The sequence below is a fragment of the Hibiscus syriacus genome, unplaced genomic scaffold (assembly GCF_006381635.1).
Source record: "Hibiscus syriacus cultivar Baekdansim isolate YM2019G1 unplaced genomic scaffold, ASM638163v2 tig00110546_pilon, whole genome shotgun sequence".
Lineage (NCBI taxonomy): Eukaryota > Viridiplantae > Streptophyta > Magnoliopsida > Malvales > Malvaceae > Hibiscus > Hibiscus syriacus.
In genome coordinates this window covers 135,632-148,800 of record NW_024062773.1, presented here as the reverse complement: position 1 = coordinate 148,800, position 13,169 = coordinate 135,632, and the positions used below count along the sequence as shown (strand labels likewise).

General features: G+C 33.3%; 2 protein-coding genes across 4 annotated transcripts; one reads left to right on the top strand and one right to left on the bottom strand.

The window, feature by feature from the left end:
* Positions 1 to 64: 64 nt before the first annotated feature.
* Positions 65 to 3,402, bottom strand: LOC120130367 (probable pectate lyase 13). The gene is made up of 4 exons (XM_039147615.1): positions 3,140 to 3,402; positions 1,901 to 2,798; positions 1,255 to 1,460; positions 65 to 400 (listed from the first exon to the last, which is right to left on the bottom strand). Exons 1-4 carry the CDS (start codon positions 3,268 to 3,270, stop codon positions 148 to 150), a joined length of 1,488 nt encoding a protein of 495 aa, XP_039003546.1. The 5' UTR covers positions 3,271 to 3,402; the 3' UTR covers positions 65 to 147.
* A 5,910-nt stretch (positions 3,403 to 9,312) lies between these two features.
* On the top strand, positions 9,313 to 12,958 carry LOC120130325 (SHUGOSHIN 1-like). 3 transcript variants are annotated; one of them, XM_039147581.1, is made up of 10 exons: positions 9,313 to 9,410; positions 10,347 to 10,525; positions 10,636 to 10,673; positions 10,789 to 10,897; positions 11,015 to 11,038; positions 11,140 to 11,202; positions 11,911 to 11,949; positions 12,066 to 12,234; positions 12,321 to 12,372; positions 12,455 to 12,958. In XM_039147581.1, the coding sequence occupies exons 2-10, from the start codon at positions 10,370 to 10,372 to the stop codon at positions 12,762 to 12,764; spliced, it is 960 nt and encodes a 319-aa protein (XP_039003512.1). In that variant the 5' UTR covers positions 9,313 to 9,410; positions 10,347 to 10,369; the 3' UTR covers positions 12,765 to 12,958. The 3 variants fall into 3 exon arrangements, with proteins under 3 accessions (XP_039003512.1, XP_039003510.1, XP_039003511.1); XM_039147579.1 differs by having other exon boundaries at positions 9,315 to 9,410; positions 11,908 to 11,949; positions 12,455 to 12,942; XM_039147580.1 differs by having other exon boundaries at positions 9,316 to 9,410; positions 11,908 to 11,949; positions 12,458 to 12,938.
* The last annotated feature ends 211 nt before the right edge of the window (positions 12,959 to 13,169 follow it).

The following is a 13,169-nucleotide window of genomic DNA, read 5'->3' as shown; positions in this document are numbered from 1 at the left end:
ACGCCAATTGAGCATATGTTATTTGTTTTTTGTGTTACATAGCGACCAGGAACCAAACTAATCAATGAAATGTTTGGTTTCTTTCATTTCATATATGAAATTAAACTATAATTATAATTTTGATTTTCTTCTTTTTTGTATTTCCTATTACAATAATAATAATAATAGTGGCGGTAGAGCACCTTGGTTGGTAATAGAATACAAAACTAAAATAATTAGAGGACACAAAAATGTTGATGTCAAAGGTGGTGGGGTCGAATCTGGTGGCGCGCCGTTCCCGAATATCATTCCAAAGTAGTTGCCATCGTCAGTGGACCCTGCACCGCCGCTAGTGGTGCCGGTGCCGGTGGACCCGCTGTTGCCGACGGATCCGGGATAAACAAAGCTCCCAGTCTCTGCCCTGTACAAAATAATTCCACTCCCAGCATGCAAAAGGTCACACATCATAATATTTTCGTAAGATTCTTGAAATATCACATTTAATGTCATGTCTACGCGGCCAAGGAAAAGGTAGAAGAAGAAAGGGAAAGGGCCCACCCCACACAATAAGTGAGAAGGAAGCATCTTCTCCTTCTATACGCTATTAATAAAGCTATTTTGTGAGGTCCAAGTATTGTAGATCAAAGGGAATATAAAACTTACCCTTTCAACAACTTGAAACCCCAAAAAAATATACCCTTTTCTCGTGGGTCACTCTCCTTTTCAATTTCGTATACGATACGTATTATATTCGTATACGATACGTATTCAAATATTGAAATAGTTTCTGGTCAAAAAAATAAGAATTTCATATATGTATATTATACATACTCGTATATTAAAATAGATGTCGATTGTGAAGAAAGAAAGAATCTAAAGGGTGGATTGAAACACCATGCAAAGGTAAGTGAATTAGGACTAAATTTATATAAAGTTTATGATACAGTCTCTAAACTTAAAAAGTTTAAATTTAGATTCCTTAACTTTTTCGATTTAAAATTCTTAGTCTAATTGTTGGCTTTGTTAATATTTCCCCTCAAAAATTACGTACAAAGCTTATGGTATCAATGATCGGATTACAATTTTTAAATCAAAGAAATAAGAAATTAGTATTTAATTTCATTAATCGTTTCGTGGGCGAGCACGAGGGTTACTATCAAATTTTGATAAAAGTTGGAGCCCCATAATAAGAATTATACCAAGCTTTGACGTTTGACAGGTAATTCAATTATGTCTAAAGAAGAGAAAAAAGGGTAATATTGGGTTTTGACATACCTGGACTCGCCGAAAACGCCAGCATTGAAAGTGAGCTGCTCAATGTAGGCAGCGGATCTAGGCACGACGCTTGAAGCTTTAGCATATTGAGCGCTTACGCCGGCTCCCGATGGCACGAAATACGCTCCATTTACCATTAAGTCCCCATCCGTCCTCCAATTCCACCCTGCCCATTCTCTCTCATCTGTCTCCACTCTCTTCGTCACCTGTTTACGCAACACGCGCTCATTTGTTAAGTCAAAGCTTATTATTTATCTTTGAATGTTAAATTGTAGAGATATATTTTTAAATTTCATTAGTTTATATTCCTATAACTAGTTCTGTACTGTTTAGATTACAGATGAAATTTCGAGATTTTAAAGCTAAAAATTTAAAAATGACAGTACACGTACTTTCCACGCACCATCACTGAGAGTGGGGGATAATTAATGAGCCCCCACTTGCGGAAAAAGAAGAATCCACGGCCAGAAACATAAGTCAAAAAGGCGCCCCCCAACCAAAACCATTAATCAATCATAAAATTTCGTCATCCTTTCCCAAATTGGCAGACAAGAAAGAAAACCAAATCCATGCTTCAACTCATAACGCGCTCTTCATTACTCTTTCATCTCATACAATCTAAAAATTGAAGAAAAGAAGAGAATACCTCTTTGGCATTAGGGTCGACAGGAGCAGTATATCGATTCCCTTGACTATTGATGGTGGGGTTGGCACTACCGCCGATGGCATACATTTCCCAAGCAGTAAAGTCATTGTTGACCACATGTATATACCCCAGCCTGCACCTCGGCATTCTTTGCACCAACGCTTCTCCGAAATTATTAAACGCTATCGTCACTTGCATTCCCGAATCCACCAAATACCTGTCATCGTGCCCTAAAAGCATGACTTTGTTATGGTGAGAAAAATAGTTGTTACTAACTGTGATTCCAGTGGATCCCATGGTGGCATCGATAAGGCCATCGGTGCAGTAACTAAGGGCGCAATGATCGATCCAGATTTTCTGTGAACCGAAAATGGAGATCCCATCCCCGTCCGATCCTTCTCTCCGGCCGACGTGCGTCGGCGTCGACGCAATGTCGGCGTTCCCCGAGGGTTTACAATGGTGAACATGGATGTTGTGTATGATCACATGCTGAACGTAGTGCAACGTTATGCACCCGTTCCCGGTTATGTGAACGGTCGTGCCACGGCCGTCGACGGTCTTGTATGAGTTGAAAATGAGTTCGTGTTTGAGTTTGATCACCATGTTGGTCGAGAAGATGATCCAGAGGGGTTCGTCTTGGATGACGGCGTGTCGGAGCGTGCCCGGTGTGGGGTTAGCCACGTCGTTGTCGGATGAATCCATGACTGTGTAAATTCGACCGCCTTTGCCGCCGAGGGTTCCTTGTCCGAAGCCGATGGAGCAGTCGGCTAAGCGTTGGCGGTTGTTGTACCATTCGGGATCGCACCGCCAGCAATCGTCGATGGGGTTTCCCGTTAGGCATTGATCTTTTTGGCTTACGGAGAGGGCTTGTCTTCTTGATACGGACACATTTAATCTCCTACAAAGATTAATGTGAACGTTTTCAGTAAAATGCAAGTAAATTTTCTGGGAGTTCTGCAAGTTTTCCGGGAAACAGGGGAGGAAATTGAGCAACTTGCTTACATATGAAAATTCTTAAAAAAGGTTATTTTAAAAAAACAAAAACTCACTAAATTTGGTAAGAGAAAACAGTAGGTCAAAAACTATGAAATTTTCCAACTCAAAATAATGAGGTATTGGCCTCGGTTATAAAAAAAACACTAAAATGGGTATCGAAAAACTGTGATTTTCTTCTTCTTTCCGCACACAAAATCATGAACGTATAAAAAATCAGAAATACAATCAAAGGAGCCTGCCTACCTTTGAACATCATGAACAACAGATTCTGGGTAAGGATGTTGGTGAGGGAGGCTAAGATTGAAGGCAGCTCTAGCAAATGAAAAGAAAGAGCCCAACATACATATTAAGATAATGCATGCGAAACGAAGCATCCTTGAACAACAACAATGGAAGCTTTTTCCTTTTCCTTTTGTATTAATTAAAAAGGGTCCTTTCTTTGAACAACTGTACGTCTTTCTTTTGCTTGTTCTTCAAAAGCTGGAAAATGTGAAACTTTGGACAGCCTGAAGTAGACTTATAAAATTAGTTGTCCCAAAAGAAATACCATGAATTCATGATGACGACAAAGAATATTTACATCCCAATAATAAAAAGAAACCTCTCTCTCTCTCTCTCTCTCTCTTTTGTGTATCTTATCTTGTTTCTTTTTAAATGATTTGTCTAATCAGAGAGTTCAAGGGAAAAGAGAGAGAAGAAAACCAGGTTTATATTGAAAACCTTCCTAATGGTCTCTGTTTCCCCCTGTTTTGTTCCCATCTTTTGCAGACTCTCTCAGCTTACTCAAATTCTTAGCTTGCTGTATAATTATTCGAAAACATGAAATAATCAAGCAAAGGGTAATTTATGAAGAGGAAAACTGGGAGCTTATCCAAAGTAACAATGATGCAGAAAAGAAAACCTTTTTCTTGCATTGAAAAAGAAGAAGATGATTGTGTTTGCCTTTGTTGGAGGATTCAGATTCTTTACTGCAATGGATTCGTAACTATATATATAAACATACATATTTGTTCCTTAGTTTACCCGATAAGCAAAGCAGCCTCCAATCAGTCATCTAAATTGCGGTTGCCATACTTTTCCTTGTTTGAATAATAGGGATGTCTGGGCCAAGAAATCAGAGTAATATGGTAGGACTAAAACCTAATTAATATAAAATCAAGAATTCAAAATCTATCGGATTAATATTGCAAAATCGTACCTTAAAATCATTGAATCTCTTTTACGGTTGAAGTCATTTAAAAAATTAAGCTTGTTTCTTGTTATAAAGTATCTGACCAAATAAAAATAATACAAGTTAATTTATTTCTTGGATACGGTAAACTCTTTATATATGTATATATAATAAAATATTATGTCAACTTTTTAAATATTTATATTTTACCGCTCATCAAATTAGAAATACTATTTATGGTATATGCATTTAATTCTATGATACTTTAATATCTATAACTCATTTAAATAATTAGTCACTTTAGTTTTGTATCATACTTTGTGAAAACATTATGCATTATTATACATATATACATATATACATATAATTATAGATTTTAATCTAACACCCTACGTATCAGTAAAAAGAACCAAAAATATCTCCTAAGGCCATCTCCAGCCCTCATCTCTACTCTACAGTCATCTCCAGCGCTATCTTTACATTATTAACAACTCTACTTTATTCACAATATTTAATTATTATAATATTGATTTTACAAATAAAAAATAAAACATATACATTTCTAAAAAAATATCAAGATAAAAAGCATAAATAAAATATTCATAAATAACATTGCGAAAATACAAATAAATACGAAAATTACAATTAATAATAATAATGTGAAAAACATAAGATAAAAAGCATAAATAAATATCGTTTGAGTTTTATCAGTATTTTTTATGTTTTTACGTTTGTTGTAGTTTTTATGTTTCAAGAAATTAGTATGTTTATTTATCTAATTTAAATATATTTTTATTATATTGCAATTTAATCAACTTGAATATATTATATCATGTTTAATTTTTATTTTATTGTGTAGAAATTACAATTAAAAAGAGAAAATATATAATAAGAGAAAATAATTTAAAAAAGAAAATGAAATTAAAAAGAAAAAAAAACAAAAATCATGGAATTTTTTTTTTGTAGAATTGCTACAGTAGCAACGATACACTGTAGCGTCCAGCTCCAATTGCTCTTCAGAGTAGAGATGCATCAAACGCAGGACTTGAGACTCTACAGTGTTTCTCCAACTCCACTTCACGCAACGCTGGAGTTGCTCTAAGATACAACAATGTTATGAGTCAAACAGTAGCACAATTAAAGTGTTCAACGAACTGAGTCTTTTTATATCATCGAAAAATTGATTGGAAAAAAAATAAATTTATATGTGTTAACTTTGTAGGCTTAACGATTAAAATAGGAAATTCGCATTAAAAAATAATTAAAAGATTCGAATAACGAACCAATAAATATCCATCATTAATTCATATTATTTTATTTTTCCATTAATGTACATTATTATGCTTTTCCATCGATTTATAAATTAAGTTAACAATTACCTAAAATAATGACTAAGTTAAAAACCATTAAATCTCTTACCTCTTAAAATTAACGTTTTACCTCTTAAATTAAAAACATTACTTCTCTTACCTTGTAAATTAAGTTAACAATTACCTTATAAATTAACGTTTTACATCTTAAAATTTAAAATATTACTTCTCTTATCTTAAATCATCAACTCCGTTAAAATAAAATAAAAACTAATGACTAATCAAAACACGCTAAGGGGTTGTTTGTTTGCCTCTTAATGGAATCATTCAGCGCTGAATGTTGAACGTTTAACATTCAGTGCGTTTGTTTCGCACCTCTGAATGATTCAGTACTGACTGATTCAACAAAATAATGTTGAATCAGTACATTCTGAATGATTCAGAGCCATTATCAAATAACATGTTACATTCAGAGCTAATTCATACATAGCCTCTGAATCATTCAGCATTTAAATTATTTAACACTTAATCATTATGGAATAAACAAACAATTCCTAAACCATATTTTAATTTTATTTTATTTATCTGAATAAATAAAAATTAATTAAATAAATAAGTAATATACCAAAACTACCCCCACTCATCTTCTTTTCTCCATTTCCACCGCCAGACTCCCTTTCTTCAACCCTAACATCCCTCTAAATTAAGCAAGACCCATCGACGATACTAACAACTTCCATCATCATATCCATGTTAGTAACTTCATAGATCTTGTCATCACCTCCACTTCCACCACCGTCATCAACGATAACAACGATGTATTTGTTTAACTTTTGATTGTTTCACGGTCTGCTTATATAATTTATTCTTAATATTTTCTGGGTTTTTATCTCTATTTTTTCTTATTTTCCTTTTTCTTTTGACTGTGAGCTTTTTTTCTGGTAAAGCATGTGAGGAAAATCTGAAATCTTTTAATGTGTGTTAATTTTGGTGATTTCTGAATTATGATACTGCTGGTGTTGAAGGAAGAATAAGAACTAGGAACTAGACTCATCCAGAATATTTATAATCTTTGAAGATGATCGTCACCTCATGCATACATATGATTATTAATTTTTCCCTCTTCTTCCAAGGCTTTCAGAGTATGTATCCCATGAGTAAAGCTGAAAGAGAAAAAGGGTTAATGTTCCTGTTTCATCTTTTTTAATTTAAAAAAATAAATTAAAGTTGCCTAATGAACCCAATTTAAAATGTTGTTATTATCATTATAACTGAGTCTGAACATTTCTTTTTATTTCTCCTAGATCCAGATGCGGGAGTGGAGAAGGAAAAGGAAGAGTATTGGGAAAAGAAGGCTATGTCGACGGTGGAGATGGGAAGAAGGTGGTGGAGGTGTAATGAGGGTTGGGGGAAGAGGGGTCGTTATTTTTTAGTTAATTTTCATTTATTCAGATAAAAAAATAAAAATTAAATCATGTGTTGCGTGTTTTAATGGAATTAATAGTTAGGGGTAAACGACATAATATTTTAACTTTAAAAACAAAACTTAAGAGACAATTCGTTATAAATGATATATTTTAATTTTTAAATATAGATATTAAAATAATTTAGAATGTTTTAATATATTTTAAATTATGAAACATTCTTTTCACCTCCATGAAGTGAATTTAGAGAAGCAAAAAATTCACATATTCAAAAGTCATGATTGTTTGTGGTTCAAAGAAAGAGGGCAAAACTTCACGTTAATGCAAATGGGAATGTTTAATTTCCAAAACAATGTTGTAATGCTATTATTTTTAAATGGGGTGTTTGCTACAGTTAAGTTTGATCTCTCGACGTCTTCAGCATATTGCTCGGCGTCTTTGTATGAAAGCTTGGAGCTCTCGGCGTCTTCAACACAATTTTCATGGATATCTCGACGTCTTTCATGTGCTTTTGCAGCCAAAGGTTAAAACAAAACCAGAAAAATCTAAAACCCATCTAAAACATGAGAACAAGTTTCAGTGTTTGAGATGATGTTGAACGTCATAATAATAATGCACTTTACGAACTTGATAGAACGAATGACTGATATTAAAATGTTCTTTCTAGATCCTTGGAAGTAATACAGCTCATCATTGTTCAAAGTGATCATAAAAGAATTTGCTTCCTAAACTTTAACATGCATCTAATGCACTAAACACAAAATCAAACCCAGTTTTCTATACCATAAATAATGAGCTTAAAACAATCTTCATATCTCAAACAATATGCAGTAAAGCAACAAAAGTAAATCATGGTTTCGGTTTCTAGTTTTGTTGTAACATTTGGCTGCAAAAATACATGAAAGACGCCGAGATATCCATCATGCATGAAAATTGTGTTGAAGACGCCGAGAGTTTCAATCTTCCATGCAAAAACACCGAGAGCTCCAAGCTTCCATGCAAAGACGCATTGCTGAAGACGTCGGGAATTAAACTTAACTGTAGTAAACACCCCGTTTAAGAAAATAATAGCATTACAATATTGTTTTGAAAATTAAACATTCTCATTTGCATTAACGTGGAAGTTTTGCCAAAGAAAGAGGTGATATAATTTAAATGAAAATCCACGTAGGATAATAGGTCTAGAATGTAAAACAAAGAAAGGTATTTTTTTTTTGTAAAAAAGAAAGAAAAAAAAGTAGGGGACCCATACGATCAAGTTGATATTATACAATCCAATTGCAAAATTAGTTGAACTTGCGATGGGCCCCAACTATGGGTCCGTTAAAGAATCTATACGTATAGTTTCTATTGATAAATTAACTCATAGCCTTTTAGCTGTGAGAAGATTTTAATTTGATCATCGATATTTTAATTCTTATAATTAGATCATTTAATTATTTAAATGATGTCAATCAAACTCTCAATGTTTATGTGTTTTTGAAATTAAAAACTTCAGTTGTTTTCTCAAGCCTCGTTCAAATCTAACGTCAAGCTTCTAACATTGATTATATGTTTTTATGACCTTTAAATGTGACACGTGTCACTTAAGGGTTTTTTAACGGTACACATCTAAAAATATAACGGTGAAAACATTAAGTACTTATTTTTAACGAAAAATTATTTAGGATCAAAAGTCAATTTGAAGTATAATTTAGACACCTAAAAGTGTATTAAGCCTTTTTAATAATATGAATTGATTATTCAAAACTTTCTTAATCTGTTGAAAACATATTTTTTAGACGCAGCTGCTTAAATCAAAGATCACCGGGAGAACAAATTTCTCTTTTACTATTAATGCTTCTTGATAACTTCGATTTAAAATGCCTATTTATGTTTTAGACGAGACAAATTTAGTTGAGTGAAATTCATCTCTTTACGGAAATTTTAGTTAACCCTTTAACAAGTAAACTGATTGAATGTTAAAAGATGATTTAATATCGTTTACAGTTTATTTAGATCTTATAGAGTTATCCTTCTTTACTTTTATTAGAGCCTTGTATCCAACACTATATAATTATATATTTATCGTGATAGAATTGTATTTATAATATTTTATATGTATTCAAAATTTAAGATTTAATATAAAAATAAGTGTTTAATTTTATTCAAAGTTAACTTTTTAGTACGTAAAGAAATTTTTATTAAAACTATATACTTAACATTTTTTGTTACACTTTTAAATATATTTGTAACATTTAATAAATTTTTTAATGGTAGATATCTAAAAGTATAACGATTTTTTTTAAATATTTATTTTTAATAAATAAAATTTTAAACACTAAAAATTAATTTTAAATGTAATTTAGACACCAGGCCAGAATTTAACATACTAATAATCCTACTATAAGGTTTGGAACTTTATATATATACCATTTGAATTTTAGAGCGGCTTTTAGCCTGGGAGAGAGAGCTTCCAACTCTGAGTTGTCTGAATCTGGATAGTAATTTACTGTTTTGTCCTTTACATGTCATTTCCCGGTTTCGCTCCCATATTCAAAAGGTGAGAAAGTAATACGGGCTCTTTGTTTGTCTTACGATTCTCGGCGCAGAAACCAGCTTCGTTTCAGGTATTTCGATTCCTTCTTTGTTTCTTGAATTTCTCTCACCCCTCAATTTCGTTGGATTATTTTTTTTCCACAAATTTCTGTAGTTCTTTCTCCCAAAAATGGTTTTTTTTCACCAATTCGTTCGAATCCTTTTCTTGTTACTTTCTTTGAAATTTTCTAATTCTAATAATGGGGGATTCGAATTGCGAATCGCATGTTTTCATGATTTAGGTTGAGCTACGAACCCTAGTTCTAGAATGTAATTTACCTGCATGTTGTAAAATTGATTACTGATTAGGGTTTCTTCTTTATTTTTTATTTTTGTAAATTACATTTTTGCATTAAGTTTTTTTAAAATGACAGTGAGGTTAGGTCCTCTTAATCATTTTATTTATTTTTGCTTGGTGGAGAAGTGGAATTCAGTCAGTTTTCCGTTAATGCAGCTGTTTAATTAGATTTCCCTGAGTTGGTTTAGAGGTTAAGAATTTGTTTTCTATAAATTTCATGTTAGCATTGGGGGTCGGGGTTCGTGAATTGGTTGTGAGATAAGAATCTCTTTATTCGTTTATTCAGATTATTGAGAAATGCTGGAAAGTTCAAATCTATGTTGCTGTTAACTCATCTGTTTGCTTTAGTTTTTTCTCTGAGTTTGTTTAGATTTAGGGATTTTTGTTTTTCATTTTTAATTTACAAATGAAACATTGGGTCTGTGTTACTCGCACTCGTGTGAATGTTGGATACTGGCATGTGTTTGACACAGTAATGTTTAGCCCCCCCCCCCCCCACAAAAGTTTTTTCATATAATTGTAGGAACCTTGGAAGGTCATATCCTCACAGCTATGTATGGATATGATCGCAAATTGATGTATCAACGAAAAATGAAAAGTTAGAGTCGTACAGAATTGAGTTTTTTAATAGGCCTATATCTGTTGAATGACTTATTTGTTTGGGTTTTAGGTAATGAGCTGGAAGGGAAATCTATGGAAAACAGATATTTGATCAGTAATGTACCAAGGAAAGGGCTCAGCGACATAACCAACTTGCAGCATCAACCTCAAGTGTTGACCTTAGATGAAAAGCTGCGGCAGCAACCGGCTTCACTCAGTAGTAAAGATTACATCGAAAAACTCCAACAGGTACACTTTAAAACTGCAATTAGCGCACTTTTCCCCCTTAGGTTATCTTTTTTCCATTCAATTCTTGTTTTGTTCCTTTAGCCTACTGAAGGGTTTATTCTTTCTTCCAGGAAAATATGATGTTGATGAAAGTTCTTGCAGACCGAAAGTATCCTCTTTGATTTGTTTTATTTGTTTTCTTTCATTTCTGCCTCCGACCATTGCTTGATGTAATTGTCTCTTGTATGACTTTCTTATTGGTTTTTCTTAATTTTGGTCTATAGTAAAGTCATCGAATTGAGTGCAATTGAGTTACAGAAACTAAGAATCAATTTGGAGAAGTTTCAGCAACAGAACTTGCAACTTGCCCAAGCAAACAGCCAAATGTTATCGGTAGATTAATACCGCTTCTAATTGTCTGTTTCTCAGTTTAGTAAATCTAAGAGGCATTTGACTTTTTCTGATATTATGACTTGCTAATGAGGTCGATGTATTATATTGGTTTTGCAGGAACTTAATTCAGGGAAAGATAGGGTATATATTCTGGACATCTATGTTTCTTGAACTTGTTCATGCTCAGCCCTTTTTGTTGTATGCTTTTGAGACTTGACCTTCGACTTTTTTTTCCTTTTCAGCTAAAAGCCCTTAAACATGAACTGGGATGTAAAAATGCTGTGCTTCAAGCAATAAAATCAGAGGTATCTTTTTGCAACGGTCTACTTGGCCGAGTGTAGGTTGCAAATGAGATACATATTCTCGAAAGCTTCTTAACTTCTGTGCAGGAAAAATAAACGAATTTAACTTGGTCATTAATGAGCAGAGTTTGACTATTTTAGCAAGCAAAATTCGAGTATCCTCATGCTTGAATTGAGTGATTTACAAGTCCAGTTGGGTTACCCCATCCATCCCAATAAAGTTGTCACATTATGACTTTTGGTTGTATTTTTTTAAAAATTTAACTTATTATTATTTAAAATTTGTTATCGATAAAATTTGGGAAAATATTTTAATTTTTTTTCAATGAAGTAGTTTTCAAGTATGTATTTTTTAAAATTAATTAATTAAAATTTATAAAATAATTAAGTTAAAGTTTTTCCAAAAATGACCGATAAAAGTTGTGGTATTTTAATTGGGACAGAGGGAGCATGATTTTTTTAATATATTTTTATTAATTTATTTAGTACTAAAAAATCAATTTGAAGTTAGCTCGAGTTCAGGTACAAATAATCAAGTTCAAGGTGATCGAACTTAAGTCGAGTTTTAAGACTTAGAATTTCAAGTTGAGCTCTAGCTTGTTACTATTTGAACATGCCTCAGCTGAAGTACGCCTGCAATAGGTGCATGGTAGTCAGGTTTATTATTTCATTATGTTTATTAACTAAATACCTTGTTTCTGTCATCAGAAGAAAGCCAAGATTGTGGCTTGCCCTACATCTGGAAATGAGGTATTTACCGATCTGGATTGACTTTTCATATCAACAAAATCATTTGCAAAATATGTATTGATTTTTCTCTTATCAACATCCCATGTTATTTACGAACGCTTTTCCATGATTTGAAGGAAGGAACAAACAAATATGGCGGGGCAGGTGAATCCCTTAAAGAAGAAGATAGAGACTATGAACCTTGTTGTAGGAGAAGGTTTGGCAAGGAAGGTGAATCTCTTAAAGAAGCAAAAGGAGAGAATAAATCTTGTAACACGAACAGGAGGCGGCAATCAAAGAGTCTATGTAACTTGCATCTCTGGAACTTTATTTCGAAGTAATTAATGTTGTTCAGAGCACAATCTTCACTTATTATTTACGTGCTGCTTCAGGCCCTTCTAATATTAAACCAGTCGAAGCCAAGGAGGGAGTCGAGAACAAAAGGTTTCTGTATAATTTTTATTGCTTTCTGTTTTGAGAAAACAGTTATGTTTAGGTTTTAAAGATATCTTTTATGTTTACCCAGCAGGGTTTGTTTAAGAAGGCAATCTGCAAGATTTAAACCACAAGAGTCGGAAATGACTGAAGATGTTTTCATGGTAGATAATACAAATTTTCTTGTTCCCTCTCGTGGTGATGATGACGTGCATTTAAGTGGCCTGATATCATCTGATTCATCAGTCAAAAAAGAACCTGATGAAGAATGTATGATCCCTGGAAACGAAGCTCAAGAACTTAGGCGGGCATCTACGGGCAGGCCTTTGCGCCGAGCAGCTGAGAAGGTCCAATCCTACAAGGAAATGAAGGTTAATGTGAAGATGCGCAGAGAACTGTGAGTTCATCCTCTTTGCTTCTTCACTGCACTTTACTATGGTTGAGATGCATCTAACTTCCTATATCACAATGCTGTCATTTCTGTATAATACGTTCATATAACATTTCAATGCATCATCCATGGATGACAATTGGGAAATGCCTGAAACTGCCATTAGGTTGTTGACCGAGTTGTACTTGAATAATCTGTAGGAGTTTTGATATACATTTGCAGGTTGAATGTGTTATCCAATTTGCCCATTATATTGCTTGTATCAATTTAAAGATTCATGGTTGAGAACCCTTTATGAAATAGCGATTGATGGGCTCCAACCATGGTTAAACCCCTGGTTAGACCTATCTATAGGTGAGGTTACTATGTCTATACCAGCCCCAGATCTTGTTCATTTATGATTTGTTTGCGGTTT

Bases quoted from the DNA above. Each gene is read 5' to 3' on its own strand.
- LOC120130325 (XM_039147579.1), top strand. From the start codon at position 10,370: ATGGAAAACAGATATTTGATCAGTAATGTACCAAGGAAAGGGCTCAGC. The intron at 10,526-10,635 runs GTACACTTTAAA...TCTTTCTTCCAG, and splicing joins ACATCGAAAAACTCCAACAG to GAAAATATGATGTTGATGAA. The intron at 10,898-11,014 runs GTAGATTAATAC...TTGGTTTTGCAG, and splicing joins CAAACAGCCAAATGTTATCG to GAACTTAATTCAGGGAAAGA.
- LOC120130367 (XM_039147615.1), bottom strand. From the start codon at position 3,270: ATGCTTCGTTTCGCATGCATTATCTTAATATGTATGTTGGGCTCTTTC. The intron at 2,799-3,139 runs GTAGGCAGGCTC...TAATCTTTGTAG, and splicing joins GTTGTTCATGATGTTCAAAG to GAGATTAAATGTGTCCGTAT. The intron at 1,461-1,900 runs GTATTCTCTTCT...TTGCGTAAACAG, and splicing joins TCGACCCTAATGCCAAAGAG to GTGACGAAGAGAGTGGAGAC.